The 23,962-nt window shown below is 55.4% G+C and overlaps 1 protein-coding gene across 8 annotated transcripts in view; it reads left to right on the forward strand.

Moving 5' to 3' along the window:
• Positions 1–14,992, forward strand: part of BRD1 (bromodomain containing 1) — a 51,386-nt gene extending 36,394 nt beyond the window's left edge. For 3 of the 8 annotated variants that reach the window (XM_030914869.1, XM_030914870.1, XM_010373573.2), the window contains exons 8-13: positions 1,894–2,391; positions 10,621–10,756; positions 11,260–11,387; positions 12,269–12,378; positions 12,563–12,717; positions 13,894–14,992. In XM_030914869.1, the coding sequence (XP_030770729.1) occupies positions 1,894–2,391; positions 10,621–10,756; positions 11,260–11,387; positions 12,269–12,378; positions 12,563–12,717; positions 13,894–14,077 (1,211 nt within the window). In that variant the 3' untranslated portion in view covers positions 14,078–14,992. The remainder of the gene's footprint in view (positions 1–1,893; positions 2,392–10,620; positions 10,757–11,259; positions 11,388–12,268; positions 12,379–12,562; positions 12,718–13,893) is intronic. The other 5 variants (XR_749127.2, XR_749126.2, XM_010373574.2 and 2 more) reach the window with 5 other exon arrangements.
• Positions 14,993–23,962: the final 8,970 nt, after the last annotated feature.

Below are 23,962 nucleotides of genomic sequence, written 5' to 3' on the forward strand. Positions count from 1 at the left end.
CCCATGGTGGGGGAGGGCCCTCTGCAAGGCAGGGACATCTGCACATCTCGGGCTGCTGCCAGACAGGAGTGGTGGTTCTGAGGGTTGCGCCAGAAGCAGGAGATGGGGGTTTACAGTGCCTGTTAGCTGTGGAGGAGGTGGGGGGAAGGGGGTCTCTTGGAGGTGCTAGAAGGAGACTCCTTCAGGCTCCATCTCTGCTGGCCTGGTGCTCTTGCGCCCACAGAGGCCAAGACTGGGGTTGACCACTGGCTTTGGCCCTGCAGAGGCCGTTGGGATTGCAGTGAGCAGTTGAATGTCATGATCAGGACGAGAGCTTGAGGGGGGCCAGGAGGTGGAAGAGGAGGCAGGAAGTGAAGTGAGGCCCCAGGCCTTCTGCCCCAGACAGTGGCTGCATCAGGACGCTGCAGGCTCAGTGCTGGAGCCCCTCCGGCTGCTGCACAGGCCCAGGGACGCTGGAGCCGTAGATGCTCATGAGCAGCCTTGTTTCTCCGCATTGCCAGTTCCCTCCCGCCAGCGTTCCCAGGTGTTTCACAAACACCTTTTCCTTAAGCCTGTTGGCGACGTTGAAGAGGAGGGGAAGGAGTTTTATCACCTCACGTGTGCCCCTGCCTTGGGATACAGCGTTCCCACGTGATAGCTGTGCTCCCACGTGACAGCTGTGTTCCCACGTGACAGCTGGCATGGGTGACTTTTTGTTGAGGTGAGGCTTTCCCCCTTGTATTTGAATCAGCTGTGAGGCGCTCTAAGGCGCTCAGTGTCATTTGAAATCAGAGGCACCTTGCAGCTGAAAGCACTGCTGCCCGGCGTCATGGGGCCCAGCCTTGGGGAGAACTTTTTTCTGTCAATCTCAAAACATTGCTCTGAGTCTTGTTGTGTAGTTTTGTATATTCAAAACGACTTTTTGAATTACAATAGTAGCCATACATACTTCAGACGGTTTTAGAAAAGTTTGCAGGTTTAATGAAATGAAAGCTGTACCCAGTGATAATATATACTAAGGATTAAAGTGGTCACACTTCCTGTTGCCAGCACCGGTCCTGCTTGGAAAGAAGCCTCAGTGGCTTGGCGTGGTGGAGCATCGCCTCGCCCCGTCAGCCTTGTGCCAGAGCCTGTCCGGCCCCCTGGACTCAGGGCAGTGCAGAGAGCCCGTCCCTGTGACCGCGGGCTCTGTACCATTTCACACTTCTGGTTTTTATAATGTCAGAAAGACTTTACAAAGAGGTTAGTCTTTTTCCAAAGACTTTTTATTTAAAAAACATTTTTTTTTTTTTTTTCCTGAAAGCTCCCATCACAGTATTTGGGAACGTGGCACAGACTTCTGTGCTGGGGTGAGCGGGGCTTTTTTTCCTGCCTTTCTTGAGAGTCATCCACAGCCAGTCACCACTCCCTGTTTTTTTCTTTTTTTGTTTGTTTGCTGTTTTTGCATTTTTGACTTGGAAGACCTTGACCAGAGATCAGATTTAATGTTTCTTTCCTTTTATTTGCTAACCTCGTGGCCCAGTAGAGCTCTGTGGGAATGCCCACTTAAGGCTCCTTTAGTTATGTGAGATACCTTTTCTTCCTCAAGGTAAGTGAATTATTGATTGCAGAAATTGTTATGAACTCGAGTGATGTGTTTAATATTGGCGCGTGTGAAATAATCTTTCACAGTTTTTTTCAGAGAGTAACTGTGCGCCCGGGCACTGCACCCAGGGCCGCAGCCTTTGGCGTTAGGGAAGCCCACACAGTGTGGCCCGAGCCCACGGGGCCCGCACTGCCGAGCAGACAGTACGTGCGATGCGTTGTTTCCTTAACTGAATTAGTATTTTGGTGGGCTTCACATTTATAGTAAGTTTTATAATAGATTTTATAATCTTCAGTTTTCAAAAATCACTTTATTTATAATTTTTTCAGGAGATAACTCTCCCCCTAAACTTGAACCATCAGATGCATTACCTCTTCCTTCAAACTCGGAGACTAATTCAGAACCACCAACCCTCAAACCAGTAGAACTCAACCCAGAGCAGAGTAAACTTTTCAAAAGAGTCACATTTGATAATGAATCACATAGCGCTTGCACTCAGAGCGCACTGGTAAGCGGACGCCCTCCAGAGCCCACCCGCGCCAGTAGTGGCGATGTGCCGGCGGCGGCGGCCTCCGCGGTGGCGGAGCCAGCAAGCGATGTAAACAGACGCACTTCTGTTCTCTTCTGCAAATCGAAAAGTGTAAGCCCCCCAAAGTCTGCCAAGAACACTGAAACCCAGCCAACTTCTCCTCAGCTAGGGACCAAAACCTTTTTGTCTGTAGTCCTTCCGAGGTTGGAGACTCTTCTGCAGCCAAGGAAAAGGTCGCGGAGCACATGCGGAGACTCCGAGGTGGAGGAGGAGTCCCCAGGAAAGCGCCTGGATGCAGGTAAATGCCGCGGGCGGCCCTGAGGCGCCCTTGCCCCCCGGTGCCGGGAGCGTCCTTCAGGATCCATGGTGTGATGTGGGGGGTGCCGAGCTTGTTTCTGCAGCATTCTCTTAATTTCCAGAGAAGACAGCAGTGCAGTTTTTTCTTTCAAAAGCCTTGAATTGCAGTTCTGAGGTCGGCGCCCTCATGGGGGGCCTGTTTGCCACCAGAGATTGTGCAGCCTTGCTGGGCTGCCCTGGGCCAGGGGTCAGTGTTCCTTGGTCCTGTCTTCTGCCACAAACTTCCTCTCTGATTTTTTTTTTTTTTTTTTTTTTAAAGAGAGACAGAGTCTTGCCCTGTCACCCAGGCTAGAGTGAGTGGCTCACTGCAGCCTCCAACTCCTGGGCTTGAGTGATTCTCCTGCCTCAGCCTCCTATGTAGCTGGGACTGCAGGTGCACACCACCACTCCCAGCTAATTTGAAAAGTTTTGGTAGAGATGGGGTCTCGCTGTGTTCTCCTAGCTGGTCTTGAACTCCCGGCCTCTGACTCCCAAAGTGTTGGGATTAGATGTCTGAGCCACTGCACCTGGCCCCTTCTGATCTTTAAAAAAGTACTGAGAATGAATTCAAGTGTAGTTTTAATTGGTCATCTTGACTTTGCTGTGCACATCTGGGTAAACTGGTGACTGGCTGCTCCCAGCACTTGTGGGAGCTCCACTCTGCACCCCTCAGTCAGGTCTCCTGCAGCCCCACAGACCTAGGACCCCGGGGTTGAGCCTGGCCCTTCCCTGGGCCTCTGAGAGGACCTGCCCTCATGGTAAATGGAGTACTTTGCAGTTGATTTCAGCAACGTTTCCTCACTGTTTTATGTGGCCCTGTTAGCCACATACGTGATGAGGTGTTAGGACCTGCTGAAATAGCACCGGAAAGGGCTTCTCATCTCTTCCTGCGCTTTCGTAACTGAACTCTGTTGAATTACTCGGCGAGGGTGTTCCTGTTTGTGTGCGTGCGTGCCGAGAGCATTTGAGGAGGGCAGCTGTGTTCCTGCAGCCTCTGCTCCCCGCCCCTCAGAGGAGGTTGAGGAGTTTGTGTCCTTTTAAGAGGAGCTCCTGTCTTTGGTTTGCTTGTTCAGTCCCGGCTGCGCTTCTGGAGGTGCCAGGTCAGGCTGCCAGTGTCTCCTTTCTGGAAGCGTGTTTGGAGCACGTTTGTCATTCTGGTTTTTGTCCCGAGTCAAGGCTTGGTTCCCGTCTGTCCTGTCTGCCTGTTATACCTAGATAAGGGGAAGCGCGTTTTCTTCTGGCTGTGCTGGTGTGCGGTAGTTCCTCGTGCACTTCAGCAGCGAGAGAGAGTGGGGCTGGGTGGGTGTTGCTTATTTCCCAGAGGGGCAGCGAGTGAGCCCTGTGTCGTGGAGCTTTGCTGGGCTGGTGGCAGATGGAAGGCTGTGGTGGACGAGACCCGCCCAGGCCACTCCCTCACATCTTGACCCTGCTCCTTCTGCTGGTCTCTGGCCTGAAGCGTCCGGGAGGGGAGCGAGACCAGGTGCTGTCTTTAGGCCTTCGTGCGGAAGGAAGCGCACCTCCCACCCTTGCCAGCGAGCAGGTCATGCCTCTTGTTGCCAGAGTAATTTCTGGTAAATTTCATTTTGATTTGTATGAAAATTTTGCACATAAATGAATTGTGTAGAAATTTTCTACCCATGTGCTTTTACTTTGATGGATTGATACTAAATTGGCATTTTAAAATAATTTGAAAAAGTTTTTTTGGTTTCTAAGTAACATGAGGCTATTGAAATGCTTCACAAGATACCGATAAGGATAGATGGCCCTTGACTCAGGACTTGGGGATGTCTCTTAACCACGTTGGCCCCTTCTTAGCCACCTTTGGCGAAAGACTCTTTGACCTGGTTTTCCAAGCGCCCTGGAAGTCCTGCGATGAATCGGGTCAGGGTGCTGTGCGCTGGGTACTAGAGGTTGGTTCGGTGCAGTCGTGGGCGTCCCCTCCGCACGCAGAACTTGGAGTTCGGCTGACGTTCCGCTTCCTGGGGGTTTCACGTCTGTCGGTGGCGGAGGTGTGGGGCTCTGTGCGTGGAGGCCCTGCTGGCCGGGGGCTGGGGTTTGGGGCTGCGTCCCCTCCACACTCGGCAGGGTGCTCATGTGGTGGCTTCCACCAGGGGGCGCCACCCGACGGGCCCTGCCCCGGCTGTGCCCACCGTGGACAGAGTGCTGCCGGCTGGCGGCCACGTGCTCAGCAACCTCTCAGGCTCGCTCATCAGATGTCCCTTGTAGAAGAGCACGTGTCCCCTCCAGGCCACGGTCCTACACTGGAGTGGAGTGTTCTAAGGGATTCCCGTGGTGACAGTGGTGTAGAGCAGTCTCACTGCAGACCTTCAGTGAGCGTGGCCCGTGGTGGCTTTTGGGAATTATGGTGCCCTTTGATCCTGACTGAAGTGGAGATTTCTGCTCTCTCATTCCCGAGTGACAGTGGATTTCCGTGGAGGCGCGGTGAGTTCCTGAGCTCTCTCCTGAGCAGCTGGGAGCCTCAGCAGCATTAAGACTGGGCCCTCGGGAGCAGGAGGCATTCCACTGCTGTGGCCACGGTGCCCGGGGGAGGGCTGGGCGTGCTCTGAATGGTGCCAGTCCCACCATCCGCCCTCGCTTTGGGTTCACCGGAACCTTCTGGTGCTCTGCACATGGGCGATTTCTTGCTCCGAGCTGCAGTTCTTCTCAGTCTTAGGACAGGAATTACTCAGAACCCTCTGATGGTTTCCAAACATTCATCTGTGTGCTCTGAACTTGAAGGAGTGCTCTGGCATTTACCAGCACGCGCACGATTCTGAGTCAGGCTGAACAGGGTTGCTGGTCCGGAGGCGAAGCACTCACTGTGGGCCTCCCGCCGGCGTGCTGTGCAGAGGCCTTGTGCTTCCGCGATGGCCCAGCCCCAGAGGCTGGCCCTGGCTCGTGGCTTCCTTCCTCCGCGGCTGCGCGCTCACCAGCAGTGAACCGTCACCTGAAGCGGTGTTCCACTCGCCACCATTTCGGAGACCCCTGCCGCGAGTCTCCGTGTGCACGTGCTGGGGCGTGAGAGCAGCGGAGGTGCCTTTGGTGTCCTTCGGTTGTTCAGGGAGGAGGCTGAGCTGTCCTGCCCTTTCATTCAGACTAAATGGCTTTTTCACTGTTTTCCAGGTTCTCACTTTAACCACTAATGTGCTGGGTAGTTCACTCTTTGGACCCTAATCATTTTCTCTTACCTCAACTTGGACTGGAGTTCTGCTAAGCTGCCGTTGTGGAACACACAAAGATCACTGCATCTTGCCTTTCACTTAATTCTTGCGGATCCCATTGGAATCATCAGCTCAAACATCCTCTAAACACAAACACAAACAGCAGCCCTGGAGGAACTCTCCCCCACCCCAGCCCACCCCCTCTGTAAGTCAGCCCGGCAGTGGGAATGGTGCTGGCGCCCAGTGCACGCCTGGAGCTGGTGGGATGTCGCGGCGCCTCAGCCTTCCCTCTGGATAGTCACAAAGGACGCAGAGGAGAGCCCGGCACCGGCTGGGAGCCTGCTGCAGCCGACGACACAGTGGACAGCATTCTGAGGCTGTCCTGAGCGTGTGGAGCCATCCCGTAGTGACCTTTGGTTCGCGTGCGGCGGCCATGCCCAGGCGCGTTGTGCTGTGTTGGTGCCGTGGGGTATGGAGGAACTTGGCTCGGCCCATCTGAGGATGTGGCATGGACAGTGCGTGCTCACTCACTTGCTAGCATCTTCTCTGTTTCTGGGTTTTCTACCTGATTTCCTTCTCCCCTTACTTCCCCTTCCACTGTTTTCTCCCCACAATCCCCAGTGGATTCCTGAGCAGTGCTGCTGTTTGTCTCTTGCTGGCCGCCACACTGAGTGTCCCTGCGGCCAACTGAGAAGTCCTGCTCGTTGGGTGGGGCATCCCTGGACCCCTGGGATCTTGTGCAGGCGTCTGGCCTGGGCCTCGGGTCTGTCTCTGACCATCCTGGCTGCATCGTCATGGAGCGGGTCCCGGCGAGATGGGCCTTGGGTCTGTCTCTGACTGTCCCCAGCTGCACTCTCATGGAGCAGGTCCCAGCAAGTCTTGTGCAGGTGTCTGGCCTGGGCTTTGGGTCTGTCTCTGACCGTCCCGGCTGTGTTATCACGGAGCGGGTCCCAGCAAGAGCAGAGTGCTGTTGGACACTTCTTCTGTGTGTGTTTTTACTGAGAGGTTGAAAAATGCACCAAAAATGCTCTCCTTTTAACGACGGTAAAAGTGAAACTGAAAACAGAAGATAATGGGCTCTCCCACCTCTGGGGCAGCGTGGATGCTGGAGCCTTTGCCACTGCATGGGGCCCTCAGGGCTCTGGTCTTCGGGGTGCAGGCTCAGCCCACCTGCTTCATATGGCCAAGCTTCCTATGAGCCAGAGAAGCCGAGGCGGCAGCTTGGGTGCTGGTGGCAGGGGTGGGCAGGGGCGGGCTTGTATCCTGGGCTGCGGGGATGTGTTCCCATGGCTCCCTGCCCTCAGGCGTCTCGGCAGCCACTGATCGGGGCCTGGTGTTCTTGCACCTGTGGCCTGGAGGATTCGTGGTGTCCATATGGGTTAGGGGCTGAGAACCTGAGGCTAGAGGAGACTATGGCCCATCAGTCAGACCTGCAGGCCTCCGCCTCTCCAGGTGGGCCCCGGGGCTTCTCTTCCCTGTGGGGAGGGGCGGTGTCCCAGCTGCCGTGGCCTGTAGTCTCTCAGAAGACCCTTTGGGGACCTCCCGGGACAGTTGCAGGTGTGCTGTGGATATACCTGGTGACAGGCAGGCTTCCAAGGACCACGCTTGACTGGGCTGTGGGACACCTTTGCGCCATCCCCTTTGTGCCATCTCCTTTGGGGGCAGAGAGGGACGTTTCTGTATTCAGTCTTTGGTCTCCTAGGAAGTCACTGGGAAGGCCCCTTGAGGGTGGGCGGACCCTGGCCACTGTGGGAATTTGTGCAGCTCCTGTGTTGAGGGGACAGTGGCTCTTTCCTGGCAGCCGCCGCCTCTTTTAATGTATTTTGCACAATCACCAGCTTTACTTTCAGCATTAAAAAAACACCTCGTGCTGAAAAAGTTGCTGAAAGTTGCCCCCTGCTGTATACACGATTTAGAGACTTGGGCCTGACGTCAGTGCCTGCAGTTTGCAAATGCCTCATGGACCAGGCACCCATCTCTGCAGACCTCAGACCCTGGGTTCCCCACGTTGGGTCCCACCTCAAGGCTGGCCTGGGCTTCAGAATGTTCTGGGCTAAGGTCCTTGCAGGGGTGCCGAGGGTGCGCGTCATGGTGGACATCTCCCAGCTGGCCGGAAGAGCCTCACAGGGCGGGAGTTGGCAGGGCTGAGATGGAGAGATCTCAGAACCATAGCTGTCTTAGATTATTTTCTGGTAGCCCAGGTGGAGGCTGGGAGGGTCTGGGCAGCACAGGCCACCTCGAAGCTCCCCTGAGGTTCTGGGGACTCCAGGCAGTGGCCGCAGAGCCTCCCGGGCCGTGTCTGTGGCCTGGTCTGGCCTCTGGGGTGATCCTGCACTGCTGTAGCGCCCGAACTGCTTGTCAGGCCCTGCGGCCATCGCGCCCCCACCAGGCTTCTCGCTGGGTGGCGTCTTGGTTGGTCTGGGTTTGTCCGTGCTGCCCACGTCTTCCTGGACACTGTCACATTTTCACAGGTGACACACAGAACCTCTGTGTGTACTTGCGTCATATGTGCACTCACTGAATGCTTAGGAAAATTAAGAGGGGCGTTTTATCATTCTCCTCTTTCTGAGAATTAAGGACTTGCCTTGTGTTTTAATCCCCTGCCTGGCCCCACTCCATGCGGTGGTGCTCGTGGAGCTGGGGCCTTCATGGCTAGTGAGTGGCCTGTGCATGGCCTGGCTGTGTTGGGGCTGCAGCTGCCAGCACAGCTGCGGGTGCTCCGGTGCTGGGGCCCTCAGGCTGGCGTCACTGGGCAGTCTTGTGAAGGCTGCACTGGTCCTCGTCTTCCCCCAGGTGGCCATTGCTCGGCCGAGCAGTAACTACTCAAAGCCTCTCCACCCAGGCCCTGGGCCGCGTCTGCTCAGCCTGGAGCAGGCTCACTCTGTACCTGGGGTCTGAAGTGCGCTGGGGGCCTGGCTGTGGGGTGTGGGTCGCCAGGCTGGTGGCTGCTGTCTGGAGATGGCTCACACGCGTTGGCAGACCCGTCCCTGGGGCTGTGGGCTGAACGCTGGCAGGGGTGCTGGGCTCCGTCCGTCCACTGCTGATGCAAGCTGGGTGGGCTTCCCCTGCCTTCACCCACTCAGGTGGGACTGGGGATGGAGTCCTTGCTCCTGAGGGGTCCTCGGGCCGGGACAGGACTTTTAACTCCCTCTTGAGACACCCTTCAGAGCCTGAGTGTGCAGGGTCTGAGCCGCTCTGTGATGAGTGTGGGGAGGATGTGGAGCCCTGGGGCAGCTCAGCATGTGGCTCAAGGCCTTCTACTGTAGGTTCTTGCATTTATTTGTTCCCTTGCCAAAAATGAGTATGACACCCCCACCTGGCCGTATTTCCTGCCTTAAAATGACCGAGGTTAAAATGAGACACACAGAGCTTCATTTGGAGCTCAGGGTACATTCCAGTCCAGCAGACACAGAGCGAGTGTCTGACTTGAGTCTGTGGAGGGCAGCAGGGCGCCCGCCTAGTCTGCGCATTCCCTTCTGAGCTGTTCACCGAGGTTGATTTAGCCCCTCTGTTTCAGTCAGTTGTGCTCATTGAGAACAGACGGGAAGCGTTTGAAGCAAGTGGAAAACCCCGCAGTCCAGCCATTCCCTTTGAAACATGTCTCCCAGCCACTCAGGAGGCTGAGGCAGGAGGATCACTTGAGCCCCGGAGGTCGAGGTTGCAGTGAGCTGTGGAGTCCATTGCACTCCATCCTGGGTGACAGAGCAAGACATCGTTTCCAAAAAAAAATTCTACATTAATGCTCTATTTACAAATTTACACAGTTTCCTTTGGAAATAGATTTAAAAATTTTTAAGGATGAGGTAGGCAAGAAAATGGGGTTCTTTTTGGATAAAAAAATTCACACAGCTGAGTGCGGTGGCTCACACCTGTAATCCCAGCACTTTGGGAGGCTGAGACAGGCAGATCATGAGGTCAGGAGATGGAGGCCATCCTGGCTAACACGGTGAAACCCTGTCTCTACTAAAAATACAAAAAATTAGCCGGGCGTGGTGGGCGCCTGTAGTCCCAGCTACTCGGGAGGTTGAGGCAGGAGAGTGGCGTGAACTCGGGAGGCAGAGGTTGCAGTGAGCTGAGATCGCGCCACTACACTCCAGCCTGGGCGACACAGCGAGACTCTGTCTCAAAAAAAAAAAAATTCACACACTGCTTCAGCCCTCACAGCCAGAGGCTGCCCTGGCCGGAGCATCATCCCCCTGTTGTGACTCCCGTGGGGACCTCGTGGGGGGGAACCTAGGGCAGATGTGTTGTTTCCTGTTGACTGACATAAAGTCAGGCCTTTTTAGGGGGAAAATACTGAGATTTGCCTTATTTTTCAAATGTGGAGATGATGGAACTGTAAACTGTGTTTTGTGTGTAGTACGTGAATGCTAGTGATCGCGGCTTCATGGTGAGTGAGGCCGGACACACTCAGACACGGCGGCCCCAGAGTCTCTGTTTTAAAGTGTTTCGTCAGCATTTTTGACTTCATGTTAACACTTGTCTTTTGAACCAAGGTTTTTTTTTGACTTCATGTTAACACTTGTCTTTTGAACCAAGGTTTTTTCTTTTTAAAACCTGATTTCCTGTTCCCTGGAACTCTGCTCCTGTGAACACGATTTTGTGTCTTTGGTGACCCCTTCAGCCTGGTGAAGGGTCCGTCCAGATGCGGCGTGTGCCCACGTGGACAGGCCACCCCCGTGTTTGCACTCACAGGCTGCGCATCTGCTCCTGTGGCAGGCCCACGGCACCCTCTCTGCCTTCACGGAGCCTGTTTAAAGACCTGGCCTTGTCAAGAGGAGCATCTTCACGGTGCTCAGCAAACGACTGTGATCAGAGCTGACCGCAGTTTGTTACATTGATTTCATGTAACGAGTAACTTTGGTGTCTGCTTACTGTGAGGACTGGACTCTGGGAGTGACAAGGAAGATGCTGTCTTACCTGTCTGTGAAGCGTTCCTTGTGAGATGTGTTCCAAGTGTCACGTCGTTGAGTCTTGCTTGGGCACGCCCTCGTTGCACTGAGCTCAGGGCTGGCCTGCCTGTGTTCCAGGTCTCACCAACGGCTTTGGGGGTACGAGGAGTGAACAGGAGCCAGGCGGCGGCCTGGGGAGGAAAGCCACACCCCGACGACGCTGCGCCTCCGAGTCCAGCATCTCCTCCAGCAACAGCCCGCTCTGCGACTCGAGGTGGGCTCCGCGGCCCCGCACTTCCTGCCACGCAGCCCCCGGCACCACCCGCCCTGCCTGGCCGTCTTGGAGACCAGGACATTCCAGCTCCCATCTTAGTGCCCTCTGAAAAATTCTGGCCCGGGATTCATGTGTGCTCTGCCCTTGTGGGTGGTTTCCCGTGCTGTGTGTTAATCTGCTTTGTAGAATTCAAGCAGAAGTAGGAAAAACACTCCGTGAAGTAGGAACACAATTTTAGAAACTGCAATTAAGTTTATACTTGATCTTTTCCTCCCAGAATCTGGCAGTGAGCACAGCCCTGTGAAGGCCACATTGGCCTCCTGAGTCCCCCCTGCCACAGGCTCACTCGCTCCAGACCTGTGCACCCACAGGCCTGCCTGGCTGTGGGGGTGTCAGGCAGGACGCATGGCCAGCTTGGTGGCGGGCAGCCCACGGGACGAAACCTGAGTGAGGCTGAAGCCAGGGGGTGGGACACCTGACTCCCTCTGCTCTTCCTCCCGAAGCTTTAGTGCGCCCAAATGTGGGCGGGGCAAACCGGCTCTTGTGCGAAGGCACACGCTGGAGGACCGCAGTGAGCTGATCTCCTGCATCGAGAACGGGAACTACGCCAAGGCGGCCAGGATCGCAGCCGGTGAGTCACCCGGACCCGCCTCTCTGGCTCTCCACACCTCCCGGTTAGCGTCTTAGGGCTCGACTGCTGCGGACTGGACTCTGGCTCAGGGAGCACGGTGCCCTGTGTGGAGCCCCACCCTGGCCAACCTCCTGGGGAGGGGTTCATCACACACCGAGGGGCTCCGGGCTGCAGCCCTGCTGGGGTGCCTGTGGAGGTGGCACCTCCTCCATCCTGCCTTCGTTTCCCTGTGGAACGTCCAGCTCTGTGTGGCTCCTGGCTGCTGGGCACTGTCAAGGCTGTCTGGGGTTGTTTAGGTTCAGTGGTCATTTGTGGCTGCACAGGGGACTGACTGCAGGGTGGGTGCCCCCAACTTCAGGCCCCTGGGAGAGGGGGAGGCCCTGGGGTTTGGGGTTGGCACGGCCCTCACTGTGGAAGGCAGCCATGCTGTGAGGGAGCATCAGGACGGAGACACCCCCCCCCCCCCGGTGGGAGGGACAGCAGGGAGCTGGTCTGGTGGAGGGGGAGCCAGGACTTTGGTTTTGGATTTGGGGTGTCAGCTGCATAAATGAGGCAGGAGCACGCTGGGAGCCCCGTCCTTGGGGCAAGGAGGGCTCAGAAGGGACTGTGCTGGGCACCTGGAGTCAGAGCCTTCCAGCACGGAGGGCAGGAGATTCTCTGGGTCCATGGGAGGCTGGTGGGCCCCCAGGTGGGCTGCAGGGATGGCGGGGGATGCAGGGGCCTGGACTCCACAAGAGAGGCAGTGGTGCTGCCGGGGGTGGGTGAGAAAGGCCTAGGAACTGGGCTGTGCTCCGGAGACCCCAGCCTGTTGCTGTGTACCTTTTGTGGGGGGGGCAGGGCATGCCCCCTCTGTCCTGCTGACGCCGTGCCTCTGTCCGCAGAAGTTGGCCAGAACAGCATGTGGATCTCCACTGATGCTGCCGCCTCAGTGCTGGAGCCCCTGAAGGTGGTGTGGGCCAAGTGCAGCGGCTACCCCTCCTACCCGGCCCTGGTGAGGACGGCTCTCATGGTGCCCAGGGCCCCAGCACCTGCGGGTCCCGAGGAGGCTCATAGCTGAGGGGCGGGGGTGGTCCAAGGAGGCTCACTGCTGCGGGGGGTGGGGGTGGTGCAGTGACAGGTGCAGTCGTCAATGGGTGTGAGCCTCACAGTGACCTCAGTGGGTCCTTCTTGTGCAGATCATTGACCCCAAGATGCCGCGTGTGCCTGGCCACCACAATGGCGTCACCATCCCGGCCCCACCCCTAGACGTGCTGAAGATTGGGGAGCACATGCAGACCAAGTCTGACGAGAAGCTGTTCCTCGTTCTCTTTTTTGATAATAAGAGAAGTTGGTGAGTCAAGAGGCCTTAGACTTCGGGGATCGGCTGGGGTGGTTGTGTGGGGGCCATGGGCTTGGTGACCTGAGTGTCCCTGTGGTGAGCAGCCTCTTTATCTGCTGGGCCCTGGCACAGCTAAAGTCAGAGGTAGGTGCTCTGCTGTTTGCCTGGTGGAGAAGGGCACTGCCCAGCACCCCCACTGGGACTGTGGGATGGGCACTGAGCACAGGGTCTGTCTCTGTCTGATGGCTTCCTTTCCCTCTCACCTGAGCCCCATTGGCCCGGGCTATCTCTTCTCTATTCCTTACCCGTGTCCACTGTAGTGTTGGGGGTCCCATTGCTGGGCTCTTGGACCCCTGTGCTGCAGGACACCGCCCCCGCCCGGGCCTGGCCTCTGGCCCTGTGCTTAGAGCCTTCCGTCCCGGCGTCACCCAGCTCTGCTCAGACGTCCACACCATCACAGGAGGCTCCCCCTGTGCCCTGGCCTGCTTTTTCGCACAATGCCTGGGACTCTGATGTGCCAGGGTTCAGACCCCAAGACCCTTCTGTGTAGGACACGCTAGCAGCACATGCCTCTGGGAGGAGATGTAGCCCCAGCTGTGCCCTGCGCACGTGGCCCAGGCAGGTGCTTCCTGGTTCCCCGTGGAGCTGGCTGCTCTGGGGACCTGGCGCAGAGGCTCGGGGCCACCTGCGTGTGGTGTGTGTGCCTGGAGCGTGGCTGGCAGCACGGGCATCCCTCCCGTCTTTCTCCTCATCGCCCGACCTCTGCCTCTCTGGCCACATGGCCATTGCTCCTTGTCAGGCCCTGAGCGAGGCCCACACCTTGTCCATCCAAGGGCCCCTTTGATGGGGTCTCCCCAGCCACCGGCCCCTGCTCCAGGGCCCACCCTGGCTCTGGGCTTCGTGTGTGCATGTCTTGTCACTCAGCAGGCACTGGGAAACGTTTTGGAGGTGGAGGAGGAGGTGATGGTTTTTATGCCTTACTCAGCTCCCCATATCCCCAGGCCGGGGAGGGAGGGAGGGATGCACCCCTGGCCTCGGGCCTGTCCCTACACAGGGCCCAGCTGTCTTGGTAGTGCTGAGCAGGGTCCCTTTCTATCAGAGGGCAGTGGGTGTGTGAGATGATTACATGGAGCATGTTGAAGCACCAGGTGCAAGCAATGATTTCCCCATGTTTTTCCTTTTAAAAAGGCAGTGGCTTCCTAAGTCCAAAATGGTTCCCCTTGGTATTGACGAAACTATAGACAAGTTAAAGATGATGGAAGGGAGGAACTCCAGCATCCGGAAGGCCGTGCGGATCGCTTTTGACCGCGCTATGAACCACCTGAGCCGCGTCCACGGGGAGCCGACCAGCGACCTCAGTGACATTGACTGACGGCCCGGCTGCCAGCGCGGGTCTTGTCCATAGTGTTGATAAGCTGTACATGTTTGTATATTGTTCAGAACTTAACTTATTCTGATTTTTAGTTGTAGCTCTTTAATTCTTTTTCCCCAGGGAGGGGGGAGTTTTATTTCCAAGTTTTCTAGGAACCCATCTCCGTCTGGGCGCTGTGAGTGGGGTGGGCGCGTCCGGGCAGCACAGTGCGTCTGTCACACGACCCCGGGCCGTGCTGCTGGCGTCACTTTCTTTGACATGTAGCTTTTTCTTAAAGACTTTTGAATGTTTAATAATTTTGTAAATCATCCTCTTTACACAGAGTACCACTTATTTAATAAGACGGGATGTAAATTTACAATGACAAATGTGTATTTTAAGAGAGAAAAGGACATTATTTTGAATGGTACTTTGTGGAAAGGGGGAGAATAAAGTTGTGCTGTGTACATCACTTGCAGATCACCAAAAACACCCCGCGCCCGTCGTCCCGCCCGCCTCAACCCGCAGGTGTGCCTCCCAGCGGATTATTTATTGTAGAAAGTGTATTCATTTGCTTTATAATGAAAAATACATTTGCAAAGGTATATTGATATGCATTTTTATACAGGCACATAAAAATTCAACTCGGCTTGGGAGCAGAATGCATTGCATTGTATAAATGACTCTGGCCTGTGTGTACTTTGATTTTATAACTTGTAATCTTTTGTTTACAATGAGGGGCTTTCTGTAACTTGTTTTAATTTAGAACACTTTGGTAGCAATAGAAACTTTGGATACATTTTTGTATGGTACATGTGATGTATATAGAATTAGTACTTTATTTTTATTTTTAAGAGGTAAAGCATTATGTTGGGGAAAGTAGGGTGGGTTTCCAAATTTGCATTTTTTATATTAAAAATAAAGTCAAGATTTGGACGGTGTGGCCATTTTATTCCTACAGCCCTAGACGGCTGGGTGAGCCCCGAGGACAGGTGGGGTGCTGACTGCAAGGGGCGGAGACACGCCTTTATCTTAAAAATTGTCATGGGATGGCATTATTTATTATTTCACCTGATCATATTTTATTTTAAAATTTTAATTACATAAAAGTTTTAAATGCTTTTTAAGCCTACACCGTTTGTAACATCTCCATAGAAACTTGGAAATAAAGTCTTCCTTAGATAGTTTCTGTCCTGCATCTGGCAGGTGCTTCCTATCTATTGTGGCTCTCCTTCCCACAGCCAGCCCCGCCCGGCAGGCCCCTCCCCACCGCCAGCAGCTGGTGGCCCCCAGGATCACCCACCGCCCACGCAGAAGGGAAGCGGGTGCAGGAGCCAGGTGGAGCCCAGGAGCACTCAGGGCTGCTGAGAGGCCCAGCTAAGGGCGGGTGCAGTTTGTGCCCCTTCTCTTTCCCACCCACAGCCTCATGGTGCTGTCGAGCGGAATCTGGTTTCTAAGCATGGGTCTGAGTGGAGGGAGATGCTGAAGCTTTGAGCTTTTTGTTTCTGGTTTAACCTTGGTGGATTTTCACCCTCTGGGCATCATGTCTTGTCCAGGGGAGGGGCTGGGGAGGGCCTGGAGCTGTAGGGACAGAGAGCTGAGGTGGCGGCGGGGGTGGGGTGGGGGCCGGTACTGCCTGGGCTGACCACATAATACGTGGTCAACTGCAGATCAATTTTTTTTTTTTTTTTTTTGAGACAGTCTTTCTCTGCTGCCCAGGCTGGAGTGCAATGGCTCGATAGCTCACTGCCACCTCCGCCTCCTGGGTTCAAGTGATTTTCCTGCCTCAGCTTCCGGAGTAGCTGGGACTGCAGATGCCTGCCACCACGGCTGGCTAATTTTTGTATTTTTATTGGCAATGGGGTTTTGCTATGTTCCCCAGGCTGGCCCCAAACTCCTGCCCTCAAGTGATCCACCTGCCTCAGCCTCCCAAAGTGCTGGGATTACAGGCTTGAACCACTGCACCTGGCCAGCTGCATGTTATTACTTAGACATAAAATGCAAAATAAGATGATGTAAACACAAAGGTGTGAAATAGGATTGGCACCTGCTGAGCGCGCCTGGCCTGGAGCATCGCCCCTCTGCAAAAGCAGGGCTCAGCATGCGTTCTCTGGTCCTTGCTCTTACAGGGGGGTGAGCTGCTGTGTGTCTTCCAGCCACTTTCTGGGCTGCTCAGAGGCCTCTCACAGGTTTTCTGGGTTGCTGCCACTTGCAGGGGTGCTGAGGCGGAGCTCCTCCCATGCGGGGCGTGTCCAGGCGCCCTCTGAGGACTTGGCAGGTACAGGTGGGAGTGCGGGTCTCTGGGCTGCTGTGGGGGCTGGGCAGACTCCTGGAAGACCTCTCTGTGTCTGGCTGAAAGCGCAGCCCGAGGGGAGGTTCCCAGGGAGGCGGTTGTGCGGGGGAGGGGGGGAAGGGGGGTACCGAGGAGCCGTGGGGGAGGGGGGGCTCCCTGAAGGCCCAGGAACTTCCCTAAACAAGGTACCGCGTTCTGGATGGGGTGGGGTCGCTGTTTTTTTCTCAAAACCTGCAATGACCCCATGCTCGGAGGACTGGCCTCCGCGCCCTGCTCCAATGCAGCCCCAGGGCCCTGTCCTTGCAGAACCGGGGCCTTGGGCTGGACACTGGGGGCTTCGCGGAGCCGGGCCTGGCGGGGCCAGCGGAGCAAAGGCTGGGCAGTCCCGGGGTAGCGCTCATCAAAGCTGGGCGCTGCTCCCAGAGCCGAGGTGCAGAACCAGAGGCTGGTTCCGCAGCGCTAACGAGAGAAGAGGAAGCGCGCTGTGTAGACGGCTCTCATCCTGTTGGGTGACCCCTTTCTCAACTCCGTGGACGGGGCTCAGGGGTTCGCAGCGGCTCAGATGCAGATCCCGGACTCGCCCACCGTCCGGTCTTGCGCTCTCCAGGGTGTCTCTCCCAGGGCGCGCCTGGCCACGGTCCTCAGTCCTCCAGGCGGTGCACTCCGCTTCAGTGTGGGGAGGGTGGGCGTGTAGGTTCGGGAAGTTGGTGCCTCTTGGCTTTTCGGGAGGAGGAGGGAGCAAGAGGTCCCCTACCTTTCCCACCAAACCAGAGGCTTTGACATCTCCCTGAGCCCATGGGCCTGGCACCCACCTCATGAACAGATCCATTCTGGCCCAAGACCACCAGGACCAGAGCTGGCTGGGGCTGGGGAGGTGCCCACACGACCCGCACCCCACTGACTTCCCCGCAGCCTCCCCACCTGGCTAGAAACTTGAGCCTTCCCAGCCCCCAGAGGAGCACGTCGGGGTGGGCAGCTGAGACCCAGAACACTCAGGGCACGAAGCCGCCATGTTTGGGAACCAAGTTCACAGTGTGGCCTCCTGTTCTGACACCACTCGGCCCTGCCTTGGCTGAAAAACCCTTGGCAGTAGGTTAAAAAGAATGAGGAGGAACTTAGTACACTGATGTGAAAAGGCCTTTAAAATAGAGTGCAGAGCAATTCACTTTCCCTGGGTTCCTGGGCTGTGCCCTAGTGAAGCTGACCTGCTGTGGGGGTGCCCACTGAGTCATGCTCACCTCCCTGGGTTGACTGGCTGGTGGGGGTCTGGAGTCTACACGATGACTGGCTGGTGGGGGTCTTGGGTGCAGGCAAGGGGCTCTGTATCCAGCGTGGGATCCCAGCTTCCCGCTCAGGTGTGTCCAGCTGGCCTTGTCCCCTGCACCTGCTCCTCCTGGGTACAGCTCCCCACCCAACTGTGCAGGGTTGGCATCCGACGCCCTCACATGGAGTCCGGCTCCTCCTTCCCTAAACCCAGCACTGTTTGCTTCTGGAATTGGCTCCAAGTTAAGCTGCTCCGTCCTAGCTTGGGGCGTGAGCAGTTTGGAGAAAGTCGATCTGTTTTTCCCGTTTCTGAGGCTGTCGTGGGCCTTGTCAGCGGGAGGGTGGGCTGTTCAGAGAGGCTGGGATGATTCCAAAGTGTCCTGCGTGGATAGTTCATGAAATTATGATTCACTTACAATGTTCTGCTCACCGACTCTTAATGCAGCTGTACCTTATCTCATTACAGTGTTTCTCCTGTTGCAAATGAAACACATCTCTTGTTGGTCCCTCGCCCGAGTTTTATTTATTTATTTATTTATTTTTGTTGAGACAGAGTCTTGCTCTGTCGCCCGGGCTGGAGTGCAGTGGCCGGATCTCAGCTCACTGCAAGCTCCGCCTCCCAGGTTTACGCCATTCTCCTGCCTCAGCCTCCGGAGTAGCTGGGACTACAGGCGCCCGCCACCTTGCCCGGCTAGTTTTTTGTATTTTTAGTAGAGACGGGGTTTCACCGTGTTAGCCAGGATGGTCTCGATCTCCTGACCTCGTGATCCGCCCGTCTCAGCCTCCCAAAGTGCTGGGATTACAGGCTTGAGCCACCGCGCCCGGCTCGCCCGAGTTTTAACATCAGCCCGGCTGTGGGGACTCCCACCCTGAAGCACCAAGACCCTCCAGGGCCCCCCTGCCTCCTCTGACTCCCCACCCCCTCCTGTTGTACAGGTGAGGACAGCCAGGTTCTGGGGCTCAGCAACCCCCACGGGAGAGCCAGGTGGGGGTGGGAAGTAGAGCCCAGGGTGGGTTAACCAACCCCCACCTTGGAGGATCAATAGGTGGCAAATGCCCCTACATGTGGCGCCTGCTGGTTTGTGGAGCTCAGTTGTTACTATCACCTAGAATTAAAAGCAAATGAAAAAAACATTGAGGAGATGGCTAGTTCCAAGATGGCAGCACAGAAGCCAGCTGGCTTCACTCTCTGCCACAGAAAATCCAAGACAAATATTCAGCACCAAGATTATCTCCAGCAACATCCCAGAACTCAGATACGAAGACAGACAGTTCCCAGGGCCACAGAGAAGTGAATAAACTCTGAGCAAGCAGTAAGGGAACTGGAATTCTGTATCTATGATGTCCGTTTTCCCCAGTCTACCTGCACCAAGCATGGGCAAATCTCCCCTGACTCACGGCTTCTGCACTGGAAAAATGAGATTAAGGTGGACTACCAGCTTCCCTGCTATCTTGGGCTCCCTGGCAGGAGACTTGTTCTCCTTCAAACCAAGGGAAGCATTCAGAATGCTTAAAGGAGAAATATCCCTAAGGCCAGCCAGAGACAAAGGGAAGAGGTGGGACTAGCATCTCCAGCCCTAAAAGCTGCCCTGTAATGCAGCCAAAGGAGGCACCAAGTCAGGCTGTTGAGCTACATGGCAGGAGGCACAGTCCGTAGGTTCCCCGGGCAGACCTCCGGCCAGTCTTCCCACACTGCCGGGGTATCCCCCTGTGGGACCTCCCCGATTTGGGACGGGAAGCCTCACTCTGAGCCTTTGTTGGAGCTGAGGAAAACCTGGGCTTATGTTGCCCTCTAGTGCTGAAGAAGGAGGCAGCAACCTAGCAGAAAAAAAAATTCAACAGGTACATCGCAAAGAATCTCTAAGCAAACATATCCAGTAAAAACCAAAACAAGCCAGACCAAGAAGACTGGAATAAATAACTAATCCTTCAATGCAAAGACATAGATGTGCGTTCACAAGAAACAAGCAAATGGGGAGCTATGAACCACTTAACGGGACAAAGCGCCTCATCCCTAATGAGATGGCCACATGTGAGCCTCTGATCAAGAATCCAAAATAGCAGTTGTGGGGAAACTCAGTGATCTCCAAGACAACCCAGAAAATCAATTCAGAGACTTGTCAGAGAATTTTAACAAAGATATTGAAATTAAAAAATCAAACAGAAATATTGGAACTGAGAAAAACATCTGCTGAACTGGAAAATTGATAGAGGCTCTCAACCACAGAATGGGTCAAGCAGAGGAAAGAATCAATGAGCTCAAAGACAGGCTACTGGAAAATACACAGTCAGGGCCGGGCATGGTGGCTCACGCCTGTAATCCCAGCAGTTTGGGAGGCCAAGGCGGGTGGATCACGAGGTCAGGAGTTCAAGACCAGCCTGGCCAACATAATGAAACTCTGTCTCTACTAAAAATACAAAAATTAGCTGGGCATGGTGCCATGTGCTTGTGGTCCTAGCTATTTGGGAGGCTGAGTGGGGAGGAGCACCTGAGCCCAGGAGGTCGAGGCTGCAGGTAGCCATGATTGTACCGCTGCACTCCAGCTTGTGTGACAGAGTGAGTCCCTGTCTCTTTGTATCTATCTATCATCTATCTATCTGTCTAGATAGATAAAGAGATACACTTTATATATATAAAGATAGAAAGACTTCAAGTAAACAACCTAACAGTGTGCCTCGAAGAAATTGAAAAGCAAGAATGAACCAAACCCCAAATTAATAGAAGGAAGGAAATCATAAAGATTGGAATAGAACTAAACAAAATAGAGACTAGAAAACAAGACAAAGAATCAACAAAACAAAAAGTTAGTTTTTTGAAAAGATAAACAAAATTGACCAACCTTTAATTAGAATAAAAAATAAAAATAAAAGAAAGGCAAGACCTTGCAGAGGTCGGGGCTGCATGCCCACACCTGCCTGAGGCGGCTGCGCCAGCCTCCCGCTCTGGCTCTTGGTGGACCCGTGGCACTCTTGCTTTGATGTCCATTTGGCCACAGGGCTGGTCAATGGAGCTGGAAGGCCCCTGTCCAGCAGTCCGGTTGGTTTGGTTCCCATGCCCACTATGGACTCAGGTCCAGCTCTTCCCTGAGGGCCTGGGGTCCCCATGCACCCTGCCCTGGGTGTGCTGCTGTGGGGGTGGCTGCAGGCCACGGGCCCCCTGGACTCCTCCCCATCCCGCTCCCATTTGGCTTGGCTGAGCCGGGTGGTCATTTCCTCCCAACCCTGCCTCAGATGCAGCTGGCACAGGCCCACCTGCCATGGGGTGGCCTCACTCCCCACAGGGGCCGTCATGAGGGAAGGCCCTGGGCAGGGTGCTGTCCTTTTCTGTTTTCAGGTACTGGAGGTTGGAAACAGGCCTGGGGATAGGAAGGTCAGGGCAGGCCAGGGCCAAGGGCTCAGATGATGCAGTCAGGCTGTGGGGCTGAGCCAGGGGCTCGTGGGGAGCTGCCTTCCTGGGCTTCTTCCCACCCTGACATGATTAGCTGGGGCCAGAATGAGGTGAATGGTGGCTGATGGATGCGGCTGGGCCATGATAGCAGCTTCCTGGTAATTCTTGGCCCTGTGTGGGAAACACTGACACAGATAATGTGGAACCTGCACCAGGCCTGTGGGTGGCACCCGCAAGGTGGGGGGGGGCTTTGGAGTTCATTGCCAAGGAGGGTGGCAGCAGCTGAAAGAGGTGGCCCCCAGCCCTGTGGCCCCCCAGCTCCTGCCTCTAAGAACCCAGGCATGGCCAGGACGCAAGGTCAGAGTGGCCGAGGTGGTCCTCTCTGCCTTCCTCCCTCTCCTCCTCCTTCACTCATCCTGCAAGTGTCCTGAGCCCCAGCAATGCCCCAGTGCCTCCCGCCCAGTGGCCTGTCCCTGCCTGGGTGGGGGCCTGCCAGGTGGACACAGGTCTGAGGCGCCAGCTGGAGGCAGGCTTCTCCCAGCTCCTCCATTCAGCAGGAAAAGTCAACAGTCGGGTTTGGTGTCAACCCAGGGACTGAATTTCTGGCCTCTAAGCCATTGGTTTCATGAATAAATAAGTGTCGTAAGAATCAACATTCATGTCTTTACATATATATATATATTTTTTTTTTTGAGACGGAGTCTCGCTCTGTCACCCAGGCTGGAGTGCAGTGGCCGGATCTCAGTTCACTGCAAGCTCCGCCTCCCGGGTTCACGCCATTCTCCTGCCTCAGCCTCCCGAGTAGCTGGGACTACAGGTGCCCGTCACCACGCCTGGCTAATTTTATGTATTTTTAGTAGATACGGAGTTTCACTGAGTTAGCCAGGATGGTCTCGATCTCCTGACCTCGCGATCCACCCACCTCAGCCTCCCAAAATGCTGGGATTACAGGTGTGAGCCACCATGCCCGGCCATCTCTACTTATATTTTTAACTCGTGGAGAGCATTTACTCGACAACTACGTTGTAGTGAGGATGTGAGTTAAGGACGAGTACGGCTTGGCATCTGCCCCTCTCGGCCGGGGCTGTGGTGGGTGACCCGGGAGCTGGGCGGAGCCGGTGAAGGCAGAGCCCATCTGCACCCACTGCCTGGGCTGACGACTCCTCCCCGGGCTCCCTCGAGCACCACCCGTGTGAGCAGCTCCGCACCGGCCTGTGAACTTTTCATCGGGTTCCCTGGAGCAGCGGGGCCCTTGGGGTTACAAATCTTCCGAACCCGGCGTGAGCACCGGCTTCCCGCGCAGGCATCACACCGTGTGCCCTGTTGGCTGCGGCCTGTCACAGCGGCCGTCCTTACAGTGACAGTCAATTCATTTTGATTGATAGACAGCAGATGCTTCAACTTTCTTCCCTGCCCCGTGTTCAGAAGGGTTCAGCAGCTCTCTGCTGCCTGTGCGAATATTAATCAGTGCCCCTGACTCTGGGAGCTGGGCTTCTTGGGTGGGGTGCCCAGGCTGGGGCTGGTGGGGACGCCAGCAGGTTCCCCTCACTCTGCTCATAGCCCTGCACGGAGAGCCCCTGGCACACCTGGGGGATGCCCAGCCTCAGGCCCAGGGGTGCTCAGCCGCCGTGCTCACTGAGAGGTGGGACCCAGAAGAGGCCTGTGAGGGCCCTTGGGGTGCTGGGGTCCAGGTGCTTTGACCTTCCTCTGGCAAAGGTGATGCTCAGCCCAGAGAAGAGCAGGCCTGGGACCCAGGCTGGGGAGAGGCGGCAGCTCGTGGGGTGCAGCAGCAGGAGCCAGACCCCAGGGCTGCACAGAGAGGCTGGGGCTGGGCCAACGGACTCCACGGACTCTTCCCAGTTTAGCAAGGACCAGGCCCTCCTCCTAGCTGACCAGGTCTGCGTCCTTCCAGCCTTACTGAGAGATCATTGGCATGAGAAATTTCACCCATCTAAGGCACACAACTCGGTGGTTTTTAGTACATTCTCAGAGCTGTGTAACCATCATCACAGTTCATTTTGGAATCTTTCAATCACCTTCAAAGGACACCCGTCCCATCAGCAGTCCCTCCTCCTTCCTCTTCCCCCGGCCCCTGGGCAACACTGTCGACTTTGAGTGTGTGGAGCTGCCCGTTCTGGACGGCTCCTGTGGGAGGAATCGCACCATACTGGTCCTCTCGTGTGGGGCTTCCCGCACCTGGTGCAATGGTTTAAAGCGCGTTGGCTGGATCAGGTGTCAGAGCTTCACTGAACAACACTGCGTTGCATGGGGCTTCCAGGGTTTGCTTATCCATTCGTCAGCAGATGAACCCTTGGGCTGTTTACACTTTGGGGATTGTGAATAGCGCTGCTGTGAAGATTTGTGTACAAGTTTGCTTTTCCCACACGGTTTAATTTTTTATTCACCTGCATAGCTTGGCACTTTCATGTTATCGCAGATAGAGTGACCTCACTGTTTTTATTTTTTATTTTAAAAATTAAATTAAATTATTATTATTATTTTGAGACAGAGTCTTATTCTGTCGCTCAGGCTGGAGTGCAACAGCACAATCTCAGCTCACTGCAACCTCTGCCTCCTGGGTTCAAGCGAGTCCCCTGCCTTAGCCTCCCGAGTAGCTGGGATTACAGGCGCCACCACCGCACCCGGCTAATTATTGCATTTTAATAGAGACGGGGTTTCACCATGTTGGCCAGGCTGGTCTCGAACTCCTGACGTCAAGTGATCCGCCTGCCTCAGCCTCCTAAAGTGCTGGGATTACAGGCATGAGCCACTGCGCCTGGCCACCTCATTGTTTTTAAATGTGGCATAGTTTTCCACTGGTTGAACGTCACCTAGTCTGTTTAGTTAAGCTCTTTCTGATGGCCATTTGGGTTAGTTCCCATCTGAATTTGTCATCAACAATGTTACTATAAATGAGCTGTATATTCTGGAGGACAGTTTGAAAAGGCCTGGCTGTTTTTTC

The sequence above is a fragment of the Rhinopithecus roxellana genome, chromosome 13, assembly GCF_007565055.1.
Source record: "Rhinopithecus roxellana isolate Shanxi Qingling chromosome 13, ASM756505v1, whole genome shotgun sequence".
Taxonomy (NCBI): Eukaryota; Metazoa; Chordata; class Mammalia; order Primates; family Cercopithecidae; genus Rhinopithecus; species Rhinopithecus roxellana.